We start from the raw sequence: 14,551 nt of genomic DNA on the forward strand, positions 1-14,551 counted from the left end.
AAAAGTAACCTTTTGGCAGCTAGATGCTTGATCTATCAACAATCTAATGACTAAGATGATCAACAATTTAATGAACAAGATCTAATAGCGAAAAATCCCGGAGGACGGTAAGCTATTTTTTCAATTATATTCTTCCAACTTGGAACTAAGTAGGTATCCAGAGCTTTCTACGACACCCAGAAGCAGAAAAGGTCACAATCAAAGGCCATCTAATCTCGTAAACAGGGAGTTGTTAAATCAGAATCTGAGAACCAACCATTTCTTCTGGTCACAGTTTAGATGAATAACAATTAAGAATTTCAATAAATCAATCTCCTCATCATGCTTCAACAAGTCACAATTACATATAAACTTTGAACAGGCAAAGCGAGCACATACGTACAGGAAAAATGAAATTACAGCCGCGTGCAAAGCAGTCAATCTGTTCAAGTACATGATCGAATCAGTTTCTCTCCAACGTCAAGAAGGGTAATCCCAGCGAGGCTTAAGTGTTCTCTTTGGCAAAAACTGCTGGTCCAAAGAAGAATTGAGATGCATAAAGAATGTTTCTGATTCAAGCTAACCTAACTATATTATCCTCCTGTTTGTGCAATTCAGTGCAACTTCCAAAAGTATTATTTCCCTTGAAGAAAGAGACCATCACGAATCTGATTTTTGTTCGACTGAAACTTCTTTCAGACTTTCAGTGGTTGCTTTTACAGGCAACGGTAAGTCTATCAGCATGTTTGGAGGGGCAAAGTACATGTGTAGTGACATCATACAGATAATAATACCCAAGAAAAGCTGCAACAACAAAACGAACGAGAACCAAAGCTTATTAATAACCTAATCATAGTTTCCAGAGAGAGAGTGAGAGGGCAGTGCATGCATGGAACATACCTGCAATGTGGGCTTAAAAGTGAAAAGGTATACTGACAAAACCATTGTCAGCAGCATTGCCATTGAGGTGGAATACACCTGAAAGAAGCAAATAAATGAACAAAGAGAGTAAGTTGGAAGAGCTAAACAAACTCAGGTCAGCAGCCGGTGGTAATTGATTTTAAACCAAAGAACACAGAAAATTTTATGCTCTATAAAAGGGAAAAAAAGGAAATTACTTAAAAGGATGCTAAACTCTATATTTGATCTTGCCACACAGATCGCTTTACACTAGTATAATACAATGTTGCATTGATCTAAAATGAAAATAACACTTATTATAAGAGAACGATGGAAATTATGCCAAAGGTTCAACTAATTACCTTCACTATGTTGTCAGCATACTTCATCAACCACGAAACAAGCAAGCCAGTAGATCCAAGATTTAGCACGACCAACCAAGTTGTAAGACTGTATCCATTGAAAAGGCGTTGCCACCAAGGTCCATTCTCAAATTCACCCCTGAAATCATCGAATCCAAGCCGTGCTATGTTGAAAATCACACCAAACCTGTAAAACGATTGTCATTGGACTGATATAGTGTGTATCCTCAGAAGAACAGACAGTTAATCTTTTTTTCCCCACTCTAAATAAACAGTTAATCATGCTGTAAATAAAACTCATGCACATATCTCAAACAAAGAAAGTTTATATGCTAATCACAAGACAAGACACTGTAATGAGTTCGCAAATGATGCTATATTTTCTATATCGTGATAGTAAAGAGTGCATAAAGAGGCCTGACTTGTAGTTGTAATATATAAGAAAGTCCATACAAAAATTCTTATTGAACTAAATGGAAAATGAATCGCTGAGCTTTCAGATAGTAACAATCATGTAACTGAAATTAGTCACAGAAAGCAAGGCATGGTGGGGAAAAAAGATACCTACGTATACAATTGTACATTCTGCCAGTACAAGCTATCATTGTTCTTCTTCATGAGAAACTCTGTATAAACACCTGCTAATGCTGACATACAAGCAGATAGGATGCCAAGCATATATCCTTGGATTGGTGCTGAGAACAAAGAATCACATGACGCTTCTCCACAACCTTTAACCTACAACATTAATTAAAAGTAAACCAACAAATAAGCAGCCGGTTGTTCTAATGCACAAATTTCATCAACTTTAGAGCTTATTAAAACTGCATCACTCAAGAAATTCCCGAATCACATTTTCTTTTATCAGACAATAGTAAACAAGAACTTAAGTTAAGCATATACGCTTCTCAAATAATTTCACTCTAATCTTAGGAGGTCGGACAAAAAGATCATATTTCTGAATTCTACCAAGAACATAATAGAAAGGTAAGATGATAATAGACAACAATATATCTTTAACATGCTCCATCAAACAGCAGGTAACACTGCAAACATCTATCTTTGAAACAGCTCTGAAAACAAATATTCGACAAAAGAAAACCCAATGCAATAACCAAAAAAAAAAAAACAAACAGCTTCTATTATCACCTGGCTCGTGGTTGTTCCAACAGCTAACAAAACAATTGCTATCCATTGCAGATTAGACAACTTCTTTCTCAGGAATAGCCTGAAGTATCATATGATACAGATGAATCAATCAATTAATAACGAAGATATAAATGGACCAAGTAAAATTACAAAGAGAAATTAAATAAAAACAAAAAGGAAAACCATTCAGATTATGTCACCAGGAAATCTAATAAAGTGGGCACCTGAACAATATTCCAGTAGTAACAATCTTCAGATTACCCAATATCTGATATGTGGAAGTATCTACATAAACAAGAGTGGCAAACTGAACATTGTTATGAATTAGATATATGACTGACGGAATAGGATATAAGCGCACACTCCTCCAATCGGTAGTTATTCGTACGGAAGGTGATATGCGACACTCTCTCCAAAGAAGTAAACTGGAAACTATTAGCTGTAATTTAAAGAACCGCAATGAAACATATCAGTACAACTAGAAAACGCATCAAATATTTGAGGAAAGGAAATGAGTCATTGTGTAGTGGAAAACTATCTCTAATTTGGTGGCTTAAAGAGGAAAGCACAGTGACTTTACAAGCAAAATGCTGCAATGAGTACCTTGAATACTTCAGCAAGAAACGGAACAGTTGCATAGTCATACTTATATTTTCCATTGCTTTGAGAGAGAGTTGTCAAGATTCCCTGACGTTAATAAAATTATAAATGAATGAAAACTCATTTATCACAGAACGAAAAATGAGATAAATGTTTATAACTAAATTTTTAAACCAATACTGTCAACCTCTGCCAACACAACACAAAAAGAAAGGCTTGAGCCAAAAGTTCTCTCAGTCCTGATATTCCAGAATATAAAAAGTTAAGAACAATATTCTGTTGGAAAATGTCTATAAAAGTTTATCTAGACAGTGCTGCCGCTGATTGCTATAATGCCAAAACGGCAATGAAACCACTTCCAGAAAATAAAAGCGTATAACTATCCGCTCAGCATGGGAAGTCGCAAAATTGATTTATGTGTGTCAAAAACTGAGGAAACCTTTTCTTTAACAACACTCAGCAATCCATCATCAACAAAAACAACAACAACAACAACAAAGCCTTATCCCACTAAGTGGGGTTGGCTGTATGAATCCTAAAACGCCACTACGCTCGGTTTGTGCCAAGCCTTCCATTAGATCTAAGTACTCCAAGTCTTTTCTTAGAGTCTCTTTCAAATCTTCCTAGGCCTTTCTCTACCCCTTTGACCCTGAGTCTCTGTCTCGTAACCACATCTTCTAACCCTGAGCATTTATAAGTCTTTGTTTCACATGTCCAAACCACCTTAACCGATTTTCTCTCATCTTATCTTTAATTTCAACTACTCTTACTTTACCTCGGATATCCTTGTTCTTAATCCTGTCCTTTCTCGTGTGCCCATGCGTCCAACTAAGAATTCTCATCAACCACCCACCATTCCATGCCATAAAGCATTGCTAGCCTTTCTGCAGTCCTATAAAAAATTTCCTTGAGCTTTAGTAGTATACGACAGTCGCACAACATACCCAATGCATTCTTCCACTTCATAATCTAACTTGTATTCTATGGTTGAAGTCTCCATTCAATTCTCCCTTCTTTTGCAAGATAGACCCAAGATAGTGTAAGCATTTGCTCTTTGGTACTTCTTGATCTGCAATCCTCACCCCTAACTCATTTGAACCTCATTTCCCACTAGACTTGCACTCCATATACTCTATCTTGACCTACTTAGGGGAAGATCTTTAGATTCCAACACCTCCAGCCAAAAATTAAGCTTCACATTTACTCCCTCCTGAGTCCTGAGTTTCATCTATCAACCCTATATCGTCTGTGAAAAGCATTACACCAAGGAATATCATCTTGAATATGTCCCGTTAACTCATCCATTACCAATGCAAAAAGGTAAGGACTTAACGATGAGCCTTGATATAACCCTACAGTTATAGGAAAGCTTTTAGTTTGTCCTGCATGAGTTCTTACGATAATCCTTACTTCGTCATATGTATCTTTTATATGCTACTCGTACTCCTTTCTTTCTCTAAAATCCTCCACAAAATCTCTCTTGGGACCCTATCATACGCTTTTCCAAATCTATAAAGACCATGTGCAAATCCTTTTTCATATCTCCTATATCGTTCCATCGATCTTCATAAGAGATACGTTGCCTCTATGATCGAGCGCCCTGACATGAACCCGAATTGATTGTCTGAGACCCATGTCTCTTAACTCAGTCTATGCCTAATCCATGCTAAAATAAAATACCAACTTGACTGCTGTCGAAAGATTCATACTGAAAAATGAGCATTTCCTCGAGTTGCAACTAACTGATTCAAATTTGTAAATAAAAAACAAATAATTCTGGTATAATCTCAGTCTCTTGCAAATGAATGTTAGTTTGTACTCCAATGTGGTTCATAGGATTCTTCCGGGTCAGAAATAGCAAATTGATCCAAAACCAGCACTTACATCACAAATCCTTTACGACATTTCCTAAAACATACAAATTATGAATTGTTGAAGTTCCATTTGACCCCTTACCGTGAGTGCTACAAAACTACATGCGAGTTCATCCATCCTAAGATCTCAAGAAACAACTCATATCTTGTACAAGTTTCGAGCATTTTCACTTGAATTACTCAATGGTCAGAAACTTGGAATTGGAAAAAAAAAAACACAAAACTGATTTCCTTTCTTATTCATTTTGTTCTTTAAACAGCTCGAGAAATGTAGCGCCCGCAGTTGTACTTTTCAGTGCTCAAATATTAGCCAAAGTTTAGATGATATAATTCCATCAGCACCTCTTTCAGTCAACATAAGCAGGCCAAACTACACAATAATAACAATTTAAAGCCCCATTTCAAAAATAAATAATAAATAATAAAATCAGTCGGAAACGGGAATCAATTCGCCATTGTCACTAATAAATTCACATTTCAAGTATTGGGTAAGACGTAATTACACAAACAGAAAGCTGCATATTAAATAAAATGTAATAAAAAAAACTCAAAAATAATTATTTCGGTGAGAATTAAATTACAGCTACACTGAATCGATTTGGGCTTGAACTGGAACAAAAATTTCTCAAATTTCGAAACTAGGTCCAAAAACCAAACATTGCAGAACTCAGATTCAGAGGATTAAGAGCGAATAGAGATCCAGAAACAGTGAAACGCAAAGGGTAGTAAACAAAACGACCAGAAAACGTAGAGTCTGAAGGTTTACTGACCTGAGAGCTGGTGAGCACGGTGAGCAGCGCGGCAACGAAATACCACTGCATCGTCTTCTTCCAAATGACCAGCGGTTGCTCGCGTAAAGTTTGGGGCTTTGCTAAGAAAACGTACGCGCTGATTCGGGCATTGGACTTTCCGGTTACATGTGTACGGCGATGATAAAATCAGCGTCGATTTGGGTGCGAAACTTGTCGGCTGAGAGATTGGCAGTCTGGCGGCATTGCTGATTAAATCTCCTTCCACTCCAACCTAGAACTGCCAATCGGGTCGCCTTTACCGTGTTTTTGTTGATTTCATGACATATGTCGTATCTTAAATGAAAATAAGTCTTCATTTTGGGTGAAAGAGTCAAGAAAATTAAAAAAGTGTGAAATTACTCTTTCGTCGTAAATTAATGGCCAGGGTGAATTGGTCCGCCGGATCCGCAGTGAATGATCCGGAGATGATCTGAATTTCCTTTTTATCTGTCAGATACTCTTCTTCTTTGATCTTTTTTAATTCATTCGATTTGACGATCAATAACTGAAGGAGTGTGTGAGAGATGACAATGGGTGTGTGAACAGCACCACCCTATTTACAAATCATGTTGTCACTAAAATAGTATCCACATATCCTAAACACTAAACCATAAAAATCCAAATGACGATGTAATCATTGTCAAAGCTAGAGGATGCGATGACGGGCATTTGTATACTTTTTTCCCATTTTTCGCACTTATAAAAAAATTATTATAGATTTTCAACTCCACATAAAAATGTTGTTCACGAGGGTTTGGAGGATTTTAAAAAATGAAAATGACTTAAAAACTTGGAGTTTTAACGATAAGGACAAAATAAAGGGTAAAGTGAATAGTATCAAGATTGATTTTTTAGTGTAAAAATGTGGTTTTTCGTTAAAGTGAACAGTACCGGAAACTTTTCGTTAAAGTTCATTTTTTAAAATGCAAATGACGATGATATCGTCAAAGCGCAAAGTATGATCACAAACTTATCAAATTTTCACACATGTAAATTATTATTATAATCTACTTTGGTATTTGGTAGGAAAAATCAAATTACATTATAAAATAAAAAATAATCCATAATAATTAACGTACTAGTGTGAAAAATGTGGAAAAAATATGCAACACTCGTGTTTACATCCTCTGCACTTGAATGATGGTTACATCGTCGTTTGGACTTTTAAAGTCCTTCAAACCCTCAAGAATAGTATTATTTGTTTGAGTGTAAACTAATAAACATTCATAATAATGATGTATAAGTGTGAAAAAAGTAAAAAACAAAAACTCGTAATAACAAGTTTTACAACTTTTATGAAGAGGCCAACTTCAAGATTTGACATCATAATTCATAATCCCTAGATTTTTATTTAATCGTTGATTATCGTTTACGTTTACGGTTCATTCTTTTCATCAGATTTCATTTTTCAAATTTTTTTTTTAAAAAACATGATCTTTTAATGGTTGCAAAAAGATGAACGTTTTGGATTGTTGATATCACTTTCAGATTTTTATGGTTAGTGAAAATGTTGCTCAGAATTTATAGTCAACGATCCAAACTGTTTATCTCTGCATCCGCTAAAAAAAATCATGTTTTAAAAAAAAGAAAATCTGTAAAAATGAAATTTGGTGAGAAGAATGGAGCATAAATGTAAACAATAATCGAGTTGACCCCTTAGCGAAAGTTGTAGAGCTTATCTGTGACATCCCACATCGTTCAGGGGAGTGATCCTTATATATATATATATATATATTCTCATCCCTACCTAGCACGAGGCCTTTTGGGAGCTCACTGGCTTCGGGTTCCGTAGGAACTCCGAAGTTAAGCGAGAAGGGGGCTTGAGCAATCGCATGATGGGTGACCCACTGGGAAGTTGCTCGTGAGTTCCCAAAAACAAAACTGTGAGGGAATGGTAAGCCCAAAGCGGACAATATCATGCTACGGTGGTGGAGTGGGCCTGGGAAGTGATCCGCCCCGGACGGGGATGTGACAAATTGGTATCAGAGCCTAACCCTGGTCGCACGTGTGCCGACGAGGATGTCGGGCCCCTAAGGGGGGTGGATTGTGACATCCCACATTGTCCAGGGGAGTGATCCTTATATATAAATATATATATATATATATATATATATATATATATATATATATTCTCATCCCTACCTAGCACGAGGCCTTTTGGGAGCTCACTGGCTTCGGGAACTCTGAAGCGAGAAGGGGGCTTGAGCAATCCCATGATGGGTGAGCCACTGGAAAGTTGCTCGTGAGTTCCCAAAAACAAAACCATGAGGGAATGATAAGCCCAAAGCGGACAATATCGTGCTACGGTGGTGGAGCGGGCCCGGGAAGTGATCTGCCCCGGGCGGGCATGTGACATTATCATTATGTGCATTTGTATATTTTTGTTTACATTTTTCACACTTATATATCAATCATTATGAATTTTTATTAATTTTGCACTAGATGATTCCTTATTGGATTAGGTTTCCGTGTTTTGTGGAATAAGCATGGTTAATTTCAGCGAAGTTGTCGTTCTTCGCCTATTGCTCCGGAATAGGATGATGGTGACATCATTGCTCTGTATGTGCAACTTCGCTGCAAATGTTGTTAAGTCCAAGACTAGACTTCTGAGATATTCATATTTGAATATGACAAGGAAAATTATGGTCCCAAAGAATATCTTTAAAAAAAAAATCTTTAAATGATGATAAATAGAAATAAATAAGGGTGTTGCTAAACTCACCTCATTGTCTTATTTCTCCATCGACATTTTAATGAAAATGTTAATGACTTATTGAAACCTCCACCAAATTTTGACAAATCAAATTATTAATATTATTTTTATACTTTCTTCAAAAAAAAAAATTAGACAGTTTTATTTTTGACTTATCATTTTGAAAGTATTCATGATAAGTCAAATATTATAGCAAATTAAGGTAAGTAGGCCCCATGAATAAAGGAAATAGATGACAAAAAACAAATATAGCATGTACTTCATAAAACAAATGTAGCATGTACCATGTAACAAAGACGAAACAAACTATCAAATAATTTCAACACTTGAGAATGAACACATATATTCATACACACACAATTATACCATTGGGGATGAATTTAGAAATAGATACGGATCGGAAACCAATGTAATCATATTCAAAATTGTAATCGAATAATATTCATAATTTAGAAATGATTATCCAGTCATAAATTTAACGGGTTGGATTGCTATCTCCATATTGGATCAAGTTTATGCCTTGTCGTTGACTTGTACCAACCGGTGGACTTGGTGTTATTAGTTTTGTCTTTTGATTGGACCGTGATTTAGGGCATGATGCACCCACGGGATTTTCGCGGAAACATCCAAAACATTCGTTCCCTCTTCATTTGGTCACTACTCTCTCTCTCTCTCTCTCTCTCTCTCTCTCTCTCTCACTCTCAAGTCCTAAAACCGCCATTACCGACGGCAACCCCGGCACTACAACCACCTTCTTGAAAACCCCCAATTCCCCAAATCCAAAACCCTAAAATCGAGTATAAACATCCCCCCACCTTCTTCAATTCTTTGCAATTTCAGACGAATCCGTTCTCCCTTTTCAAGCTCGGAACTCAAATTTAAGGTAATATCACTATATGAGGTCAACTTTCAGTTTTTGGGGTTAGGGTTTTTGTTTAATTTCAATATCAGTGAGCGGTTTTGTAGAGGGGTTTGAATTCAGTTGGGGGTTCAACTGCAATTTCCTTTTCATGTTGCAGTTAGGGTTTTGAAGGGTTTCAGTTTAAATTTTGGCTTCAATTTTATTAGTGTAATTGTACAACAACAACAACAACAACAAAAAGCCTTTTCCCACTAAGTGGGGTTTATTAGTGTAATTGTAATCTCTCTAAATTTGTGTAACGTAGGTAGGGGTTCTTGTGTTGGAGAAGGAGTTGACCATTGAATTGGGGGCTGTTGCTTGCTTTTGCTGCACCTGCAGGTTAAAATCTCAACCTTTTGCCTTCTGTGAATGTATTGGTTGCTCGCTGTGAATGTTCTGGTTGCTTGCTGTTAATGTGAAATGGTGAATTGAACTTTGAACTAACAAAATTAGAATGTAATTTATTAGATTTGCACACTAACAGGATTACTTTACTCATAAATTTATTAATATATGCAGTGGAAAAGGTCGTGAAAACATTTAAAACAAATTCAAGGTATACTGTATTCCGTTTCAAAATTTGGACTTGGAGTAATAGAAAAATCTTACATGAGGTGGACATGGTTGAGAGAAGGGGAGAGAAGGAAAACATAAAGAAACTAAGGGGCAATTATGGTTTGAAGTGTACTTCTATTGAGTCATCAGTTGACGGCAAAGAAATCTCCCTCCAACATTATAGGTGGTTGGCCTTCATCTCTATGTATTCATTTCGAGAGTTCTTAGCAAATGAAGAGATGTCAGAGGGGCTTACCAGAGACAGCTTAGAACCATTAGGCCTTTTCCTTATATACTGAACCAGTGTTCTATAACTTGAATTTCATAAAGATTAGTCAGTCTTCCAATAATTTGAGTTAAGATCACAATTAAAATTTTGCTGGAATGAGCATTTCATTGGTATTGATTAAGCGATAGAAGCACTGATTCACAGAAGCCTGTGGTTAGATAGGGGTAGACATAACAGTCCTTGCCTAATGGTTTTGAGGAGGATACTTTTTGTCTCCTACAACCTTTGTTAAACAATCTATGAAAGTTGAAACAATAGGAAGGACTCGGTCGTTGCCTTCTACAAATAAAACCAAAAAAAATACAAAGTTAGTTTAGAATTCAATGTCAAACCTAGATTAACCATATTGGACCCAACACAAAATGAACGCAATGAAACATGGGCATCACAGATTTCAAACTGAAATTGGGACAAATGTTGATGGAGCACCACTAACTAATCAAAGTTGTTCCAATACTTCAGTGTTGAGTGACTTCTTATGAGTCCTGCAAGTTCCTATATTTCAACACAAATCAGAAGAGAGAAGGGGGATTTTGGTTGAATTTTTTAAAACCCCACATGTTCCCTTGGTCAATTAACTACCCTAAAACAGTAGAATTTCATTTATAAATGGAAATCAAGTTTTAATTGCCTTTACACATACAAATCCATTTTTTTTTTCCGTCTCAAGTGGTTAAGTCCCTTTTCACATGCGAATCCATCTCTTTTCATTTCAAGCAGTTACTCTTTTGTGTCATTCACAAACTGTATCAGCATATACCTTTTTCTACTCCAGTATTTTATCTGCACTTTCCCATTACCCCATCGCATTTTAAATTTGCTATACTCTCCTTCATAACCTTTGGGTTATTTATTGTAGTTTTTGAATTCCAATTCTTTATGTTGGTCTTAGGACTTCTAACCTTTATGTTGATAAGGGTTCAGTTTTTGAATTTCAGATTGGATATTAGATATTTGTTTTAAGTTCATTTTGGAGGGATTTACTTGACCTTCGGTTTTTAGCATGCAGGTTGCCAAAACTGAATTGAATTGTTCTTCCATTTATAGTATGCAACACTGAATAATGTTTAGCCAAATACGTATATTTTCTCTGACCTAGTTGAGGCTGAGATTCAGGCAGCTGGGAAGTGGTGTTTAAGCTTCAATTTCAAGTTTTGGCTACAGTTTCAAAGTTTATCAGAATGGTTTAACTTTGTGAGACACTGTCAAAGTTAAATTGGTAGCTGGTGTGAGTTTGTTGGAGTTTTGTTCAAGATGGATAACTCTGCAAACATGCATAATGATCATTTGGGTGTGAACAAAATGGGGAAAAATATAAGGAAGAGTCCTTTGCACCAACCCAAATTTGGTAATAATGACGCCAGGCAACAACCTCAGCCTCAGGTGTACAATATAAGCAAGAATGACTTCCGGAACATTGTTCAGCAGCTTACCGGTTCGCCATCGCAAGAACCTTTGCCTAGACCTCCCCAGAATCCGCCAAAGCCCCAAAGTATGCGGTTGCAGAGAATTCGACCTCCCCCATTAGCACCTATCAACAACAGACCGTTAAACACACCTCCAGCTCCTCTTCCTGCTGGCCCACCACAGGTTCCCTACAATAATAACTTCGTTAGGCCTCCTCAGTTTGGACATCCATCACCTACACCAATGCCACCATTTCCACATGGAGATTCAATGTGGCAAAGTACAGCTGAATCTCCTATCTCAGCATATATGCGGTACCTTCAGAGTTCAATGTTAGATCCAACTCCAAGGGGCAACCAACCTCAGCCTCAACCACAAGTTCCAGGTCAAATGCAGTCTCAGCCACCATCAACCGGTTTACTTCCTAACCCATCCGTATCTGCTCACCCACCCCCGAGAATGAATGCCCCTGGGGCACATGCGCCTAATCTACAGCATCCACAGATGAATGGTCCTCCCCTCTTACCGTCACCAACTTCACAGTTTTTATTGCCATCCCCAACGGGTTACATGAACTTGTTGTCTCCACGGTCACCTTATCCATTGCTTTCACCTGGGATGCAGTTTCCTCCACCCTGGACCCCCAATTTTCAGTTCTCTCCAATGGGCCAATCAGGGCTATTAGGTCCAGGGCCTCAACCCCCACCTTCTCCTGGCGTTTTGTTTCCATTGTCTCCTTCAGGGTTTTTCCCCATTTCAAGTCCAAGATGGAGGGATCATCACTAGTTGGCACAACATTGTTAAGCATGTGAGTCCATACATTCCCTTGTGCTCTTTCTTAATGTGGACTCGTCGACTACTTCTAGGAGCTTCTTTGTGAAAAATATATTGTATACTGGTAGCGTAAGTGGCTTTTCGGGCTACCTGTAATGTTCGCTTCTCTTTTCTTTATTTTTCTTTTGTTGACACCTTCTCTGCAGCTTTTTTGAATCTTGAATCTGTATCAGCTCATATCTTTTCGTCTAATTTTGTTATCTTTTGATTAAATTGTAGTTTGTTGTCAATTTTCTTCTTCAGTTAACGAAGGAATTTCGCATTAGCAATTATAGATTCGTTGTACCTTGTCACGTTCAATCATGAAATCATTGCTGTGTTGATCTTAGGTTAATGAATTGCAGGATTGATTCTCTTTACGAAAATATATAATGTAATGTTTTTGTGAAACACGAATGTTGTTCACGCATTATTGTGTTTACTAGCTTTGTCTTGAATGTTCTTGTCTTTGTTCAAGTATTTTACTACTTGTCTAAACTCTAGGGAAGAAAAATGGTGCTGGGTTGTGTATTTATTTGTTCAAACATTCGATGACCTTCCGATGACCTACTTAGTTACCGTAGAACAACGGACATCGATCTTTTTTAGCTTGAGTAGAAGTAATCCTTACATTTGAGACTCAACTTACACGTAAATGTCAATTACAATCGGTATGCACTAACAGCTGGAAAGCATGGACTTGATGGAAGAAAGTGTTGGACAGGTCCTATTCATTACCCTCAACTCCTTATCATCTTTCCAGCAGACCCTCCGCCACTAATCTCGCATATTAGTCCGGCTCCACCGTCGCAAATCTAATTGACGCAGAACCAATTGACCACCACCACCACCGCAGATCCGTTCCACCAACGCCCCTAATACGTTGGAGAGAGGGAGACAATTTTAAGTTTAGCGAGCCAGTTATTTTCTCCCTCCTCCTCGCTAGATTTAGCGAGGAACTGTGCACAATGCAAAACTCCCAGTTAAAATAACTAGCTTATTGAACTTGTGTTTGTGTGAGTTTTGCTCAATTTTTAGTTTAAATAGCCAAAATTCCTCTTTCAACTAGTCTCATCGGAGATGCTCTTACCGTCGAAATCAAGCACTTAATATAATCTTTACAACGTGCCGCGCATCTCATGGCACTTGGACGCTGCCCCCTGCCACATCCAAGCTAATTTCACGTAATAATTCGGCTTGAAAGACAAAATTGCCATCATTTAATTTATTTTGATTGAAAGCTTTAAAAATGTGAGCACATGGAATACTGATCACATCCTGATGTGGAAAGAAAGACGGATAGATATTTAACCAAGACTTATGTTGTAAAATGGAAAATCCAACGAGATACTTTAGATGCAAAAGTAGATGCCCTTAACAAATTGAACTTCAAACTTTATACTAATTCGTTTCTAATTATATTAGAACTTTGCATTCATTTACCAATAAAATTTAAATTACTATTTTTTAAAATCTCTCACCGCTTGAGCTAGCTCAAGCATTTCATATGGTTACCCAATTACAACTCATTGTTCAAACTCGAAAGCCTAAATAACACCTTTGAGTCTTTCGCTAGGCAATCGGTCCCGATATGACGTCATACCTGTTCAGCCAAGAATTTCACTAGGAAAGATCCCTGGCTTGAGCACACAGCTCCCTGAGGAGTTGGCACTTTGGTTGGTTGTCAAGTTCCTTCTTGCTGAGAGGTTGCAAGAGGAGAGCAAAGTTAATTCTAAAAGGTGCCTTTATAGGGCCTTAGGTGTAGGCATTGAAGCTCACAATCAAAACTAGCTAAGTGCTTAGGTGTGCCACTGCCGTCTCAGTATGGCAAATGTAGAACAAGTGTATTTAAGTCGATTACTTGCACCCCAAGTTATTATGACTTCTTGTTATCAAAGGATTGTCGTGGATGGGTTAAGTCTACATTAAGTTCTTTTCTGTGCCTTGAGACCAAGGACTTTTAGTTCATTATCTTGTATGCTTTAAAAGGTGAAATCCAGATCTGGCTTAAGCCATCGATCTAATTCCCATTCATCTTTTATGATAGTAAAACCACTAAGTGAACCAGATCTGAGGACCAATGGAGCTTCTGATCACCAAAAGACTGGAAATAACTTGAATATATATATTGTAGAATACATCATGATGCCAGATCTACTAATGGAAAGACGAAACAAAGAGAGTTGGGCAAGATTTCACCTTGTCGGGCAAGGTTGAA

General features: G+C 37.3%; 2 protein-coding genes and 1 long non-coding RNA gene across 4 annotated transcripts; 2 read left to right on the forward strand and 1 right to left on the reverse strand.

Annotated features, from left to right (window-relative positions):
* Positions 1 to 297: 297 nt before the first annotated feature.
* On the reverse strand, positions 298 to 5,957 carry LOC103941205 (CMP-sialic acid transporter 1). 2 transcript variants are annotated; one of them, XM_048566697.1, is made up of 8 exons: positions 5,635 to 5,957; positions 2,994 to 3,077; positions 2,615 to 2,829; positions 2,391 to 2,469; positions 1,810 to 1,979; positions 1,242 to 1,428; positions 880 to 957; positions 298 to 783 (listed from the first exon to the last, which is right to left on the reverse strand). In XM_048566697.1, the coding sequence occupies exons 1-8, from the start codon at positions 5,683 to 5,685 to the stop codon at positions 640 to 642; spliced, it is 1,008 nt and encodes a 335-aa protein (XP_048422654.1). In that variant the 5' UTR covers positions 5,686 to 5,957; the 3' UTR covers positions 298 to 639. The 2 variants fall into 2 exon arrangements, with proteins under 2 accessions (XP_048422654.1, XP_048422655.1); XM_048566698.1 differs by lacking the exon at positions 2,994 to 3,077.
* A 3,075-nt stretch (positions 5,958 to 9,032) lies between these two features.
* On the forward strand, positions 9,033 to 11,315 carry LOC103928869. Its single transcript, XR_007251706.1, has 3 exons — positions 9,033 to 9,251; positions 9,535 to 9,608; positions 11,123 to 11,315. It is a non-coding gene; the product is annotated as an uncharacterized LOC103928869 (long non-coding RNA).
* Positions 11,316 to 11,367: 52 nt separating this feature from the next.
* On the forward strand, positions 11,368 to 12,546 carry LOC103941202 (protein HAIKU1-like). Its single transcript, XM_048566677.1, has one exon. The coding sequence runs from the start codon at positions 11,368 to 11,370 to the stop codon at positions 12,304 to 12,306; it is 939 nt and encodes a 312-aa protein (XP_048422634.1). The 3' UTR covers positions 12,307 to 12,546.
* Positions 12,547 to 14,551: the final 2,005 nt, after the last annotated feature.

Source organism: the organism of the source record quoted next, unplaced genomic scaffold, assembly GCF_019419815.1.
Source record: "Pyrus x bretschneideri cultivar Hongxiangsu unplaced genomic scaffold, Pyrus_bretschneideri_v1 Contig42, whole genome shotgun sequence".
Taxonomy (NCBI): domain Eukaryota; kingdom Viridiplantae; phylum Streptophyta; class Magnoliopsida; order Rosales; family Rosaceae; genus Pyrus; species Pyrus x bretschneideri.

What these genes read in the sequence shown, in the direction of transcription:
- LOC103941202 (XM_048566677.1), top strand. Translation starts at nt 11,368, where the DNA reads ATGGATAACTCTGCAAACATGCATAATGATCATTTGGGTGTGAACAAA.
- LOC103941205 (XM_048566697.1), bottom strand. Translation starts at nt 5,685, where the DNA reads ATGCAGTGGTATTTCGTTGCCGCGCTGCTCACCGTGCTCACCAGCTCT. An exon ending in ACTACTGGAATATTGTTCAG is followed by an intron (nt 2,470 to 2,614) that starts GTGCCCACTTTA and finishes ATGATACTTCAG; the next exon opens with GCTATTCCTGAGAAAGAAGT. An exon ending in ATGCTGACAACATAGTGAAG is followed by an intron (nt 958 to 1,241) that starts GTAATTAGTTGA and finishes TGCTTCTTTCAG; the next exon opens with GTGTATTCCACCTCAATGGC.